Source organism: Microtus oregoni, unplaced genomic scaffold (assembly GCF_018167655.1).
Source record: "Microtus oregoni isolate MIOR12 unplaced genomic scaffold, Mior012 000013F_ref0000133, whole genome shotgun sequence".
In the NCBI taxonomy this organism is placed as follows: domain Eukaryota; kingdom Metazoa; phylum Chordata; class Mammalia; order Rodentia; family Cricetidae; genus Microtus; species Microtus oregoni.
Genome location: NW_024543072.1, coordinates 43,418,040 through 43,433,846, shown reverse-complemented (window position 1 = coordinate 43,433,846; position 15,807 = coordinate 43,418,040). Strand labels below are relative to the sequence as shown.

Here is a 15,807-nt window from a genome sequence, read left to right as displayed (position 1 = left end):
TGCTTATACAAACTAGTACTCTATTTTCAAGTCTTTCAAAACATGTAGTTTCCAAACCCCATAAAACTTAGCACTTTAACCATTCCTTCATATACAGCTCAACAAAGCTCAATAATTACAAAAAAGTGGGAAAATTTCTCTTAATACCTTCTAGTGAAAGGATATAATTTAGTATCAGTTTACATATATATGCAGCAGGTAAGTCAACAACTGTAAATACATTTACACCAATGTAAAACTATATCACATTAATATATAGTTCAGTAGTAGCACACACCTTAATCCCAGCACTTGGGAGGCAGAGACAGGCAGATCTCTGTGAGTTTGAGGCCAGCCTGGTCTACAGAGCAAGTTCCAGGACAGGCTCCAAAGTTACTGAGAAACCCTGTATTGAAAAAACAGAAAACAAAAACAAAAAAAACTATATATATAGTTTTTAGTATAAACTGATGTTCCCGGGGGGGAAAAGAAAAGTCATACTGTGTTAAAGGATTCTACAAGGCTGAACTTTTTTTTTCTTTTCTTTTTTTTTTAATATTTATTTATTTATTATATATACAATATTCTGTCTGTGTGTATGCCTGAAGACCAGAAGAGGGCACCAGACCCCATTACAGATGGTTGTGAGCCACCATGTGGTTGCTGGGAATTGAACTCAGGACCTTTGGAAGAGCAGGCAATGCTCTTAACCTCTGAGCCATCTCTCCAGCCCCTGAATGGCTGAACTTTGTGTGTGACTGTAGATAGTGTTGAAGACACATTATTAGTGTTGAGCCACATTATCTTAGACTATCTTCAGTCCCTTTAAAGCCATTTATTGTCTACTCCTGTGTCTGAACATCCCTGTGACTATCAAAATCTCTAAAATGTATTCTTTGTGTGTATGGAGAGTTTGGTATCAGTGTTTTCCTCAATTTCTCTCTCCTTGTTTTCTGAGACAGTGTCTGATCTAGCCCAGAGCTTGATGATATGACTGAACTGACCAGTGAGCAAGCCACAGGGATCCTCCCGTGTCTGTCTTCCCAGAGTGGGGATTACAGGTGCCTGCTGCCAGGCCCAGCCTTCACATAGGTTCTGGGGACCAAACTCATGTCTTCAGCTTCGTGCAGCGAGCATTTTCCTAAATGAGTTACCAGCCCTAAAATTTAATTTCAGCAGAACACCAGCTCCTACCAATCTAAAAGCTGACAACACCCCAGACCTATAGTGTTCCCTTGGTTTGCTGTAGCCTGCCTACCTGCAGCCACCGCCAAAGCACTCAGTAAATGCCCTGACTTACAGCTTTCTTTGTTCTGTAACTGCAAACTCTCATGTAACTACGTCCAGTGGAACACGTCTTTCAGGGCAACCTGCATCTGTGCTCCCAGGTTATCACCACTGAACCAAGAATGAGCTGTATTTCCTGAGGTGAGTGTTGTGTATTTGTGTGAACAGCACCAGCAGCCCTGGCAACTGTCAGCTTCTTAATGAATGTATTGTTAGTATAAAATATTTACCCCAAAATAGTGGTACTCATTTTTTACCTAAGATGAGAGGCAAGTGTTTGTGATAATTTAGTAAGAGGAGCCATAAAGCATCTTGTATCAGATCAACTGTCAGATTTATAAATTATCTAGTAATAACTGACTAGTGGCATTCCTCAGCAAAATTAAAATTATGGGAGCTTTTCAAACTTCACCAAGGTACTAAATTAAATCTATCACTTAACCAGAATGGCACGTGCTGTTCTAAGCACAGAACCTACGTCATAGTGTGGACAACAATCTCACACTATTAACTCTTAGGACCAGCAGGTACATACTAGTGCAACAGCAGTTTTGTCCCACTGAATTAAGACTCACAAATACAGCCTTACAAAAATGGTTTCTGAAAACAGTTTACCTGAGTATTTAAAAGCATCTACTGGTTTCCATTAGTCACATTTCTGGGCCACCTACGGATGAGAAATTGTAGTGGCTAGTCGTGGGCTGATACTGTAATGCGTTTTAGTAAAAGGAAGTGAAATAACTGATTGGCAGTTCTTGGGAAAAGGTTAAAAATTCAAAAGGAGTGTCTGCATGTGGCTCAGAACTTAAAAGCTTTTTTCTCTTCCCAATAGAAGAGCAGTAGCAAGTAATAGCAGGTTGCCATGGAGACAAGAAAATAGAGGGATCAGAGAACTCAATTTGCAGTTAAATGGGCTGGAAACAATCCTTACTAGTTGGTGAAGGGAAACGATTAAAAATATACTTGATTGCCAGAGGGAATCTTGTACACCTACCCATTTCCTAACCTCATTAATGAACAAGGAGATCTTTAAAAAAACACTAAATGAAAATCCAAGGCATTCATAGGTTAAATTCACTGAGCATAATTCAGGCTTTCGAACATTAACATAATTCTTCCTATCTGATCGACTGTGATTCTTGTTAATGATGTTTGTTAATATACAATGAAATGAGAATAAAACTGTATTCAAGGATAAACCACGATAATCAGGGTCTGGAGCTTCAGTGGAAACCAAGAGCACAAAAGGTCCAGGGCAACAGACTCAGGAAGAAACAACTCAGATTTGAAAGTCTCAGCATACCTTTGTGAGTACTGTACAGGGCTGCAAAGGTCACGGTGAAGAAAGTGGTGGAGTATTTGCCAGCATTTACTAAATGAGGAAAGGCCCTTTTTGTGTCACGGTACCGGCGCAGGCACTGGATGAAGCGAAGCCAAGCAGGAATACACTGAACAATGGCTCGCACTCCATATGTATATTTGTGGCAAAATTCTGGTTCTGTGAAGATTTCAAAGAAGAAGAAGGAAAAATTACAATTCAAAAGAATGAATTGTTCACATCATCTAGTAGCACAGTCCAAATACCCATCAGCGTATAAAATCCAAGTCATCCCATGGGTTCAGTCATTCTCTCCTATGTAACCACTTACTGTTTGCTCAAGCTTTTCAGTGGTGGATAAACCAATGAGAAAAGGTAAAAATTACAGAGGAACTACTGGAAAAATCTGTCCTCTAGACTTCTTAATATCCTAGAATTAATATTTTTTCAAGTGCAATAATAAAACTATAGGAAAAAGAGTCTATGAATCAAAAGAAGAAAAAAACTGTTTTGTTCTGTGATGTTAAACATATGGAAAACCAACAAAAACCACAGGTACCTAGACAGTTTTATAAATGCCAAGTACTAGAAAATATGTACACAGAGCACATGTTCTATGGACTCCCTTTTAATCAAGAACAAGGTATAGGGTTCATTATTAATTTTTTACTGCTGCTTTGTTGTGCTTTTACTTCTGAGACAGGGCTTCATCATTATGCAGCCTAGGCTGAACAGGGACTTACTATCCTACAGCTTCGGCCTCCTCAGTGTGGGGATAGCAAGTGCATGGTAGGCTGTCACACCCAATTTTTCATTCTCTTTTGTGAGTAGATGCTCTATGTATGACCTGTCTACATTAGATCTTTGTGATGAATGCAAACTTCCTAACTATACAAACGTGGCATTACCTTAAGTGTGGGTAAAGAGCCAGAAGAAAAATAAAGGTTTCAAATAAGATTTGTAAAGCAATCTACCACAACTTTTTTCAAGGCATTTGACCTGATTCTAAGCAATCAGTACTTTGATCACAGTACCTACAATGCTATCCCAAACATTTTTGTGAGGACTAATTGCTGGCACTCTAGCATTTGTGATAGTTACCAACACACAGTAACATTGAGAAATAACTGCAGAGTTCTTCAGTATAAGTTGTAAATTTCTTGGCAAGTGGATGGCTAAAATAACACAATTTAAAATCCAAATTATTTCAGTTCAGGAGATTGCTAACAGAATGCCAAGTATATTTAATTAAATTTGTAATGTTATTGGATGAGTTTTCACCATGACCTTAACTGTCGCAGTTATCATTCCCAATATTTCTTGGTTTATGTTGGCAATTCAGCAGTGTGAATACAAAATTATAGCCTACCTTGTAGATCATTTGGCAACAGGCCCTTACTCTCATCCCATTTGAGCTCAAAACTGTAGAAGCAGATCATATATTCCAGGTCCATGAGTATCACTGACAGGCTGTTCAGCTGATCGGCCAGCCAGAAATCAGCAAAGCCTACCTTATGGAAGGGAGCTGTAAATACTCGAAACTGAGAAAAAGAAAGAAAGGAGAGAGAGAGAATAGAAACAGGAAACCGTACATTAAATTTCTGCAGTTGATGTCTGACCATTCAGAGTGACTGCTGATGAGGCACAGACACACACACAAAGCCCATGCAACAAAGGCTGGGTTAAGCAGCAGTGCAGGGATTGCACTGAAAGCACGACTGCAAAGACAACAGTGTGCCTGTGTGAGTGTGTGGGGCTGCTGGTAGGAACTGCAGGTAAAAAAGCAGAGATCAGGAGGAAGAATAAACAAGGCAGAGTGGGTAATTCCTGTAAGCCCAACACTTAGAAGGCTAAGGCAGGATTTCCACAAATTCAAGGTCAGCCTGAGCTACAGAGTAAAATCCAGACAAGAAAAAAAAAGTGCTGGAAATACAGAGAGGAAATCTAATATTTAGGTTACAAAGCAAATTTGCTGGACAGGGAAGCACTTTGCTAACTAAATACAAAGCTCTTCTTTGCCTGTAAAATACAGGTAGGGAAGGGTAGTTATATCAGCTGAGGCATGTCATATTCTCTAACCTAAATGACATTGTTACAGCATGGGGTTTCAAACACAGGGTCTTGTGCATAAGTCAAGCGCTCTATCACTGAACTGCAACCCCAGCCTATGTAATATTTATTCCACTAATGTAATAGTAATGGCTTGTTAACCCTGAATTTCACCACAAAATCACCTCTCTTACCACCGTCCTGAAAAATGGTCAATCTATTAAGCAAATATATTGAACACTAACTAAAAAACTATATTAACTATATTTTCTTAGGGTTTATAGACTGCTACAGCTCAATCTTTATAATAACTCCTCTTAAGGGGAGTAGGTTGAGACAGGCCTCACTATGTAGCCCAGGTTGGCCTCTAACTTGAAATCTTTCCATCTTTACACAATAAGTGCTAGGATCATAGGTGTGTTCCACCATGTCCAACTCGATTCCAAAGTTAGGTACTATTGCTATTCCATTAAACATAAACTCATCTTGGCTTGCTCTATATCAACCTGTTATAACTGCAGAGAGAAATACTAGCACTACAGAGAAGAGAAGACTCAGACACTAATGCCATCACCAGGAATAAAAAGTTGTGGAGAGTGCCTGGATGACCCCATGCAAAGGAGTATGGACGCAGATAGCTTTTATATTTATCCTGTCAGATTCCCTTGATTTTATTATAAAGAAGAGTAAGATAATAATGATGTACTACTCTGTCAAAGTAGCAATTCTGAAAATGAATATAAATTTCTTGCTCTCTGGATATATTCATTTAGTAGACAAATTCAATCCATTAGCATTTCTCTTCAGAGAGACACAGGACTAAATGGTATGACTCAATCCTGAGTGTCACCTAACAGATACTGTAACTGGAACTAGATCACGAAATAATAATACAGGCTTTGTGATATTGCTGTCTGGAGCTGGTATCTTTGGGTTCCATGACTTATTCTCTTGAGAGCTCCCTTATATTTTGTTGAGTCCAAAAAACCAGGTTACAAGTTATGCTATTGTACCATAAGCTCCAGAGAGAGGACACTTCCTTACAGGGAAGAGGCAGAATGAGGTCTTAGCAGTCCATGTATGTAGACACTGCTTTGAGCTACTGTATTATTTTGAGATACTCTAGGATGTGGAATAGACTTAAATAATTCAAAGAAACAAATGCAAGAGGATAATTTCCAATATAACCCCAAAGGATCAGAAAGTCATACATGTGACCACACCCAAAGTAGGCCGGTATCTTAAAGGCTATTGGCTGAAGGAGTTGCCACAGTTCTCTAGTAGTTGACTTTTGCAAAATTGGCAGACTAGGGGAAATTGTTTCCTTCTGACACAAGACAAACCTCCATTACTCTTTTAATCGCCAGCCTCATCCTCAAAATCTGGATAGTCCAGAATGTTTCTATAAGAGAAGCAGATAAAGCCGGGCGGTGGTGGCGCACGCCTTTAATCCCAGCACTCGGGAGGCAGAGGCAGGCCGATCTCTGTGAGTTCGAGGCCAGCCTGGTCTACAAGAGCTAGTTCTGGGACCGGCACCAAAGCTACAGAGAAACCCTGTCTCAAAAAACCAAAAAAAAAAAAAAAAAAAAAAAAAAGAGAAGCAGATAAATACAATGCAACAAGAAATAAAGGATGAAGGTACGAAACTACAAGAGGAAAGCATTGATGTAAAAATAAAAAGAGGGAAGAGTAAATGTTAGTCATTTTAACAAAGACTTAAGTCTTTACTGTATGTCAAGTATGTACACGTGTAGATATAAAAAGTGATCCCAAAAGCTTAGAAGACCCACAGTCTAGTTGGGCAAATAAATGCACAGAGATACAATATAGCACCTCGTGGCAAATGTATCATAGAGACACATTAAAAAGGACACCCTAGAAAACAGAAGGGAACAAGCACTTCTGTCACAGGCAAGTCAAGAGGACAGACAGGTCATACTTAACTGACATTTATACACAGTCAACCTCATTCCAGATTTATCTGAATCCTCTTCCTAAATGAGTACCATGTAACTCTTCTTTTTCTCTACTAGCCAAAGTCTTCCAAATACTCTACCTCTACTCTGACTTTGATTAAAATGATAGATTCCCAGAGTAATAGCATTATGAAATCGAGAATTAATTCTGAATGTTTAGACAAATGCACAAAAAATATCACTGGTGGGTTATTGGTAAGCTACTGGCCTAGAATATTTGCAAATACTTTATGAGCTATCTTGGGCATGGGACCTAAGTCTACATGTAGAATCTATGATAGCTGAAGGTAAATATATACTATATGAGGTTGCAGTTCTACTTCAAAAATTATTTTATGCATATGGATGTTTTGACTGCATGTATGTCTGTGCACCATGCGTGTGCTTGATGCTCTTGGAGGGAGAAGACAGAATCAGATCCCTTAGAACTGGAGTTACAGGCAGTTGTGAGCTGTCATGTAAATGCTGTTACTAAAAAATGGGTCCTCTGGAAGGGCAACCTGTGCTTTTAACCACTGAGTCATCTCCTCGACCCCCAGGTTCATGTGAGTGTACACATGATTTTACTATAGAACTAAAGAAAATATTGGTTAGAAACTGATCTCTAAATAACATAATTAAGGACTCTTATTTTAAAACTTTTTTTTTTTTTTTTTTTTTTTTGGAGACAGGGTCTCTCTGTCTAGCTCTGGCTGTCCTAGAACTCACTCTGCAGTCCATGTTGGCCTTGAACTCACAGAGAGCCACCTGCCTCTGCTTCCTGAGTGCTGTGATTAAAGGCATGCATGCCACTGCCCAATTCTATTTTAAATCTTGAGCTAGCTTACTGGAAGAATGAGGTAATGTTACCGTTGGAAATCTGGAGCTTTGTTTATACTTTCTAATTGAAATTCTAGTTGGGGCAAATACAGATGTAGGAAAGAGACTAATGGATATAAATAGACTGTACTAGACTAGACATATTAATATTGCGGTAAGTTAGTATCTTAAAGTTCTTGAGCTTTTTTTTTTTTAAGGGACGGTAGTATCTGCCAATTTTAAAGATTCCCATATAACTATGAATATAATATATATTCCCATATAACTATGAACATAAAAGTACTTTATTATTATGATCACATGACATATGTGTTTTCCACACTAAAAATTGGAGGTTAAAAAAAAAGAGAGAGAAATAAGCATTTTACTTTGGATAAATCTTTAAAAAACAATTTCAAAGAAATATAGCTACAATGAAAACATTCTATTAATTTTCTGTCATACACTATACGGACTAATTGGATCAGTGAAGTTTGAATAAAATAAATATGTCAACTGAATTTAAATGACCTATACACAATAATATTATTTGTTTTGGTAACAATATGACAAAAGCAACAAATCAGTGTTTCTTTCTACATTTCACTGCTTCTAAGAGTGCTCCCTACTAGTCTATGATTCCTTTTTATACATCATTGCTAGCCTATTCAATCAACCAATCTGCATTATTAACACACACTGCAGACACATACATAAACATCTACTCAACAGGGATCATTCTACTAATCAGAGGAAGTAGCCATGCATGAAATTGTGGCTTTCTTCTTAAGTAAAGGATGCACTGGGGAATTGTGCACTTAGCACACAACATACACAACTACATCATCCTGTTATTGCACTGAGATTATTATAATAAGCTTCCTGAATCTTCCAAAAAAACCTCATTTAGAAATAATTTTATAGATAAACTGAAGAGGTGACTCAGTGGCTAACAGTACTTGCTGCTCTTTGGGAGGACTTGGGTTCAGTTTCCAGCACCCATATGGCAGCTCATAACCATCTATATGTTCCAAGGATCCAATGCCACTTTCTAGTTTCTATGAGCACAAACCACACATACACATATGAAGGCACCCACATACATGAGATAAAAAAATAAACAAATCTTTAAAAAAAACCAATACTTTACAGGGATTTTACATATATAGTTAATCTAAGAAAACATTTTTAATATATTCAAGAGATAAATGGCAGCTCTATTTCTTCTTCTCCCTCCCAAACCACCTTCTCTAAAAGCATGCTGATGTTAGGTTCTGGTACATGCCTGTAATCCCAGAATTCATGTTCCAGAGGCAGGAAGGTTGCAAATTCAAGACCAGCCTGGTCTACAAATTAAATTTCAGGTTAGCCTAAGCTAGCAAACACTTTATCAACTGAGGTACATCCTGAGCCCTGAGTTTTTGTTGTCTTCCCCACTCCTAAGAGGGAAAAAAGGAAGAATTTTAATTTGTAATAAAAATCTTGGTAGAAGGTAAAATTCTCGTAATAATATTCAACTTTGGAAAAGCCAAGAAAATTTGGCCATATTATTTTCTTCGTTGCTATAAGCATTCACTTTCATTTAAAACAAAACAAATAGGGGAAGAAAGCTGTGTTTTAGGTTTTTAGGTTTTAGGCAGTGTGCATCCGTGTGTGCGTGCGTGTAAGTTCAGACAGGGTCTAACTCTAAAATTCACTATGTAGACCAAGCTGGCCTTGAAGTCATGGCAATCTTCCTGCCTCAGCCTCCAGAATGCAGGGTTTACATGAATGAGCCACCAAGCGTAGTATGTTTCAGTTTTAAAATTTTAAACAAGTATTGCTAATCCCCTAGGGAAAAACAAAAAACAAAAGAAATAAAAATTATATTTTTCAGGGAGGTATGGTGAACAAGGAGAGGAAAGAATTATGGTGATTCATTTTAACCACTATTCTTCCTTCTATTATCAGCTGTAATCCATCACCTAAGAAATATATACATGAAAACATTCTTAATTGACTTAAAAAAAATAAAGCCAGCTTCATTTAAGAGTGTATCAGATCCTCTCAGAACTACCTTTACACTATCACAAAATGACACAGCTATAATTTTCCAGGACATTCTCTATTCCACTGTTAAAAGATTTTGAGATCATTAAGAATTGGGCAAAGGCCAAGCACTGTGGCACACTTGCTATAACCCTGACTTGGGGCTAAGGCAGGAAAACCATGACACTGAAGTCAGCCTGGGCTATAAAAGTAGACTCTACCTCAAAAAAGTGAATGCAAAATCATATAAAGAAAGAAGTTACTAAAACAAAAAATACAAGTTGGCTTCAAATTCAGCTTGATGGAGAACCAATTGCTCCTAAAATAAAGGGCTTGGCTAACTAGTCACATCAACTGGACAATTAGGAACAACAGTATCACACCTTTAACAGGACAGGTTCAAGGTTATGTTATGTAGTTGAGAATGACTGTGGACTTCTAATACTTCTGCCTTTATCTCCTAAGTACAGGGATTACACAAAGCCATTATGCCTGGCTTTCTTTTCTTTAGAAAGAAGCCAAAAGTTCTAAGTTCTACATACTAACACACAGATTAAATAACCTGTATAACAAAATAATAAATAATCATAATTTGCAAAATCAATTCACTATCTGGTCACTTGGAGGAAAAAAACACAAAGCACTTTTCCAGAGCTGCATGCTGTAGCTGTAAACTTTCAAGGTTATCCAGTATCTGTCAAAAATATTTTTGCTCCTAAAGCTGGGCACCACTCATGTGGTACAATGTGAAGCACACATATGGGCTGTACAATTCAGCAGCCATGAGTGACCTTTGAGGGAGCCAATGACTAACAACACTACTCTAAAAATGTTGCACAAGCTTTCTAGACTTACCAGAAGTTTAAGCAGCCAAAATCTGGATTTATAGTAGAAAGTTTTGGTGGGGTTGATAAGAAAGAAGACCATAAATCCATAAAGGGCAAGTGGGTACACATATATAGGGATGATACTAATTGGAGCGAAAAAGCATGCCAGAAGGCTCAGGCACCATAATATCCCCAGGAATCCAGCAATCTATAAAGCACAGGGAACACAAAAAGAAAGAAAGTTACTTCTTATCATTATACAGAAAAACCTTTAATAAACAAAGGTAAGAAAAACAATAAAGAATCCATCAATCTTCAAGTGGAAGATGGACTTGAGTACTCATCAAGACTGCAAACTACATTCAGTCACTGCAAACTATATTCATGAGACTCTGCTTTATTACCTCAAAGAGATGCTGATGAGACAAATTGTTTCTTGGATTAAGTTCAAAGATGAGGACATGATTTACTCCAGCCTGTCTCCAACCGTACGTGTTGATGCCCAGTAGAAAGAGGAATTCAATCAGAAGAAAGCCACCCCGATAGATTCTTATCAAGGGCCATACAGTTCTATCTGTTTCAAGTTTAAATACGGCTGGAAAAAAAATGTATTAGTTAGTTGTAAAATCTACAATGTTCCCTTTATTATCTTTTTTCTTCGTTCTTTCAGACACAACCCTAGCAGGAAGTTTTCATAAAGAAAATCTGTATCTAGATTATTTTAAGAATCCAATAAACTTGCCTTTAGATTCTTTCCTCTTCTGTTTCAGAGACTCTGCAGAATGCCACTAGAATAATTTTCTCCAAACTTGGTTTTTAATATGTTATCCCATTGTCCTATAAGTGTTTTATCTTGTTTTGATTTTAAGCTTTAGTACTACAGGGCTAAATGGCTTTGAAATGGTAAGACCAGTTTGTTTTCTTTGTTTGTTTGTTTGTTTGTTTGTTTTGAGACATGTAGTCTTGGCTATCTATACAGGAGTATGCTATGTAGACCAGGCTGGTTTTGAACTCTTGCTTCTACATCCTCTGTCCTGGCATTAAAAGCATACAACATCAAGCCAGCCAGGTCTAAGACTAGTTTTGTCTTCTGGGTTTTTTCCTATGATACCTCCCCTCTTCAACATTGCTTTCTCTAACATTAAACTGAATATAGTAACTTCTACCTCACAGAGTTATTAAAGAATGAAAAGATACAAAGCACAAGAAGACAATGTGAGAATTTAAATGTCATATAAATAGACAATAGTTGACACATATTGAGTGCTTAATATAGTGTTTAGCCTTATTCTTGGTGCTATTAATGTAACAATTAGTTTAATTCATTATAATTGTTCTCTAAGTTAAAAATTACTATGTCCATGTTGTCTGAGGAAACTGGAGCACAGACAGGTTAAGTAATTTGCTCAGGTTTACTGAGCTAGTATAGGACAGAGTTAAATGTAGCATTTGGCTGACCTAGCCTCGACTCTACCTGCCTCTGTGGGGATTAATAGCATCACTACCATACCTGGTCGCAACCTACATAATTTTGTGCAAAGCCCATGTTCTCAAGTACTATATTGCTCATACGCCCATACAAACATTCAGTACCCTCATTATTTTACAGCTTTCCTAGAATTATATTGTTCAAACACCTTAGGTCTGCAAACTTAAGCTCTTAAAAAAAAAATCTAGTTTCCAACTTACTTTTTCCAAACTCATCCTACAGTACTCCCCAATGGCCAACCCCAATGAATTTCATCTTTTAAAAAAGTTATTTTTCCCATAATCTATAGTGTTCTTTTATTACATCTCTACAAATTTATATACTTACTTAATTTAAATAATGATTTATTATTTATCTTTGTAGTCTCTGCAGTATAAAAACATTTAATAACTTAAAAATAATGGGAGAAAAAGTGTTTGTTTTGGAATCAAATATTATATAAACTGCATATCAAATCCTAGTAGAATAAATTATTTAACTTAAGAGTTTCTAGTCTTCAGTTTCCTCTTGGCCAATGAAAATATTGTCTGTTCTCAGACTGGACTTGATCTCCAGTACTGCATAAAACTGGAATTATACATGCCTGTTATCCCAGGCCTTGGGAGGTGGAGGAAGAGGGATCAGAAGTACATAGAACTTTGCAGCCTGGACTACATGAGACCTATTTAAAAAACAAACCAAAAAACAAAAACAAACAACATACTTTCACATGCTTGTGACAGTTAAATGTGAATAACACATCAAATGCCTAATGTTTGACTCTATCAGTATTCAGTACATTAGTTACATTAGTTTCTATTAGTTGCTAAATAAAACATTTATACAACAAGTACTTATTAGATGTTTTTTACACCCAACATCATCCTAAGAACTGGGGATTCAAGTGAATAATAAACAAGATATCAATTTCCATTTAACTTCTATCTAACAGTATATGGTAAGGGAGATAAGAGTAAAATCAGAGATAAAGACTCTCAGGAGATATACTTGCCTTAAAGAATAAAGACTGGAACCCCTGGAATCTCTAGAGGACTCCAGGTAGAGAGAAAGTACAAGAAGCTTAGTGATAGAAGGCCAACGTCACTATTATGGGAAGGAACTAGAGATAAAGTTCCCAGCGACAAGACAAGGTTTTGTAGTACTTTGTTTAGATTTAAGTTTTATTTCTGATGTATGAACTAATAGAAGGTTTTGAATGGGTTAAGACCCAAGTAATCACTTTAAAAGACTGTCCTAGTTTCTATGTGACAATGAACCACAGAGTCAAGATTAGCTGGAAAATTAGAGGAGTAGAAAAGCACATTTGTAGCTTTGCATCCTGAATCCTAAGCAAAGACCCCAGACATTACAATGACAGAAAACAAAGCATAGATTCCAAAGAAGCCACAACTGTAAGAGTTAGCAGTTTGGGCAAAGCTGTAGAATACAAGGTCATGAATGCAACATCAACACACAAAATTCAGTTGTGTTTATATGCATCAGCAATAAACAATCTGAAAATAAAATTATAAAACCAATTTTTAATTATAACAGTACCCAAAAGAATAAAACATTTAGTAGTAATTTTAAACAAGGAGATGAGAGGCTCATATGTTGAAAGTGACAAAATATATAGAAATTAAAGTAGACTTAAGTATATAGAAAAAAAATGCCATGCTTATAAATTGGAAGATTTGATATTGTTAATATGACAAGTCAATCGATACATTTAATTAAATCCCTGTCAAAATTCCAATGGTCACTTTATTTTCAGAAAAATAGAAGACAATCAATGTTTTAGTGCTTAATATGCATAATTTCATTAATTTTTCACAGCAAAAAACCCCACATATCAGTTTTCTTCACATTGAAGAAACAGTTAAATTAAGCCTCCCTGTTTAAGGACACAGGGATTTAATCCCAGTAATATGGCTCTAGAGCCTAATGCACTTAACAATGTAGCTAAGTTATATAGAAACTACCATGCATCTGTTAAACAAAACAAAATCAATAACCCAAACAGAAGCCTATTCGAAACCTTACAAAATTATAGTCCTCATGGTACTGAATCAAGTTGCCAAATAGGTTTCCCTTTTGTTGTGATTTGTTATTCTTTTTATTAAGAATTTTACACATGTAAATTGTGATCAAAACACTAAGACTACTTAACGCTGCCGTTATGGACATGGGTGAAAGACACTACTGGAGCGTGGGTAGCCTCTCTGGGAATACATCCCTGAAGAAAATACACGCAGTCCACCAGGAGCCATCAACTGCCAATGGATCCTCAGCCACAGGTGGGGTTTTTCATGACCTTTCCCCATTCCACGCTGGGGTTTTGAATGACCAAACCAGTTTTCCCTTTGCTAAAAATATTTAGGAATAAGGAATATGTATAAGAGAAAAGGCTCTAAATATAAAGGATGTAAGAAGCTTCCTACATTCAAATCCCTACCTCCTTCCCTAGAGGCTACCATGTTAACAGTTTTTCTATTACCTTCCAAGAAATTCTTCACATACTGAAAAATACCAAATAACGTTCAAAACAAAGCAACTAACCAACTACAATTAGCAGCATGCCATACATGGCGATCCTAAAGCTTATTTTTTTATTTACATTCTAGAGTGGTTATTTTTCTCATAAATACACACAAAAATCTAACTTATTTTCTAATGTAGGTGTTACACACTATAGAAGATAAAACAAATCTTAAGTACACAGTATGATAAATTTCAACAACAGTGAATCAGGACCCAGAATACAAAACCATGCCCAAAGGCCTGGCTTTACATCTTCTTTCCAGCCATGATAAGCACTCTTTTCTAACACTAATTTTTTTATCTTCCTCAAAATTAAATAATATAACGTGTACTTTTGGTGTCTGGCTTCTTTTGTTTACTTTACAATGGTTAATTTTATGTTATATAAACCTCACTTCCATTTGCTTGTGAGATTCACTTATGTTTTTGCATGGGCTACATTTCAATCTTCTCACAGCTACATACTATCCCATTGGGTAAAGACATCTGCTATACTGTTGGTGAACATTTGGGCTGCTCCAGTTTGGGGACATTAACACCGAACAGTTACTAATGTTCTTGAATGTTTCCTGGTAGATATATGCACTCATTTCTATTACTAGGCTAATATACAGTCAGTTTTGGTAAATAGTGCCAAGTCGTTCTCCAAAGTGCTATGCCTCCCTTTCATTTCCAGCTCAATCAACCATGATATGCCATTGTATATGGCAACACAACTCATTTGTACAGTTCATAATCAGTAGCTATAAGAGCAGTTTCTAAGATGTTGCTGTTATAAGCAACATGACAATAAATAATTTCTTTACCTTGTAGGAGCCTAGGTTGTAAGCTAAATTTATAAAAAAACTAAAGTTAGTTAAAATCATTATCAAATTTTTACATATACTACCACATTATTTTTCAAAAGAGATTTCAACCATCAATAGTCTTATTAATTCCAAGTGCTTAGTTTACAGCATTATATTACTGTAAATGGTAAACTAATAAGTGAAATATGGCATACTGTGATTATTTCAAATACAGCCAAGGTTTCTAGAAGAAAATTTTAAAAACCTATACAGCAAAAATTTCATTTTTATGAAACTAAAACTCTATATGTGTGATTTTTTTTCTGGCAAATTATTGAACACTGGGCCAAGTCCCCATGAAAAAGCACAGCAATTATGCACATAATTTTTATGTGAATGCTCTAAGAAAAGAATCGTGCTTGTACATGCATTACTACTGCTGCAATCCCCTCTGACTCTCAACACTGTTATCATCTGAGTACCCGGGGGGAGATAAATAAGGATAGACAGCTGGCTTTATCTCTAGTTACCCTCCCCCTCATCAGTACACAGGAAGATCAAACAAAGAAGGGTTCTGAGGTTAGAACATAATACACAATGCTAAATGTATAAACTGCATGCATTTCAAAGGTCAAACTATCACAGTAATACAGTCTTTATTTATTAAAACCTCAGCTTGATATAAATTAAGAAATAAAACATACAAACAAAAACCCTTTCCATTTAATTCACATGAAAAGAAAGACAT

At 36.5% G+C, this 15,807-nt stretch overlaps 1 protein-coding gene across 1 annotated transcript in view; it reads right to left on the bottom strand.

Moving 5' to 3' along the window:
* Xpr1 (xenotropic and polytropic retrovirus receptor 1) overlaps nucleotides 1–15,807 on the bottom strand; it is a 158,421-nt gene that overhangs the window by 32,240 nt on the left and 110,374 nt on the right. Inside the window, exons 8-11 of the mRNA XM_041662278.1 lie at nucleotides 10,667–10,857; nucleotides 10,291–10,470; nucleotides 3,954–4,125; nucleotides 2,570–2,764 (exon numbers count right to left, since the gene is read on the bottom strand). Of these exons, the coding sequence (XP_041518212.1) occupies nucleotides 2,570–2,764; nucleotides 3,954–4,125; nucleotides 10,291–10,470; nucleotides 10,667–10,857 (738 nt within the window). The remainder of the gene's footprint in view (nucleotides 1–2,569; nucleotides 2,765–3,953; nucleotides 4,126–10,290; nucleotides 10,471–10,666; nucleotides 10,858–15,807) is intronic.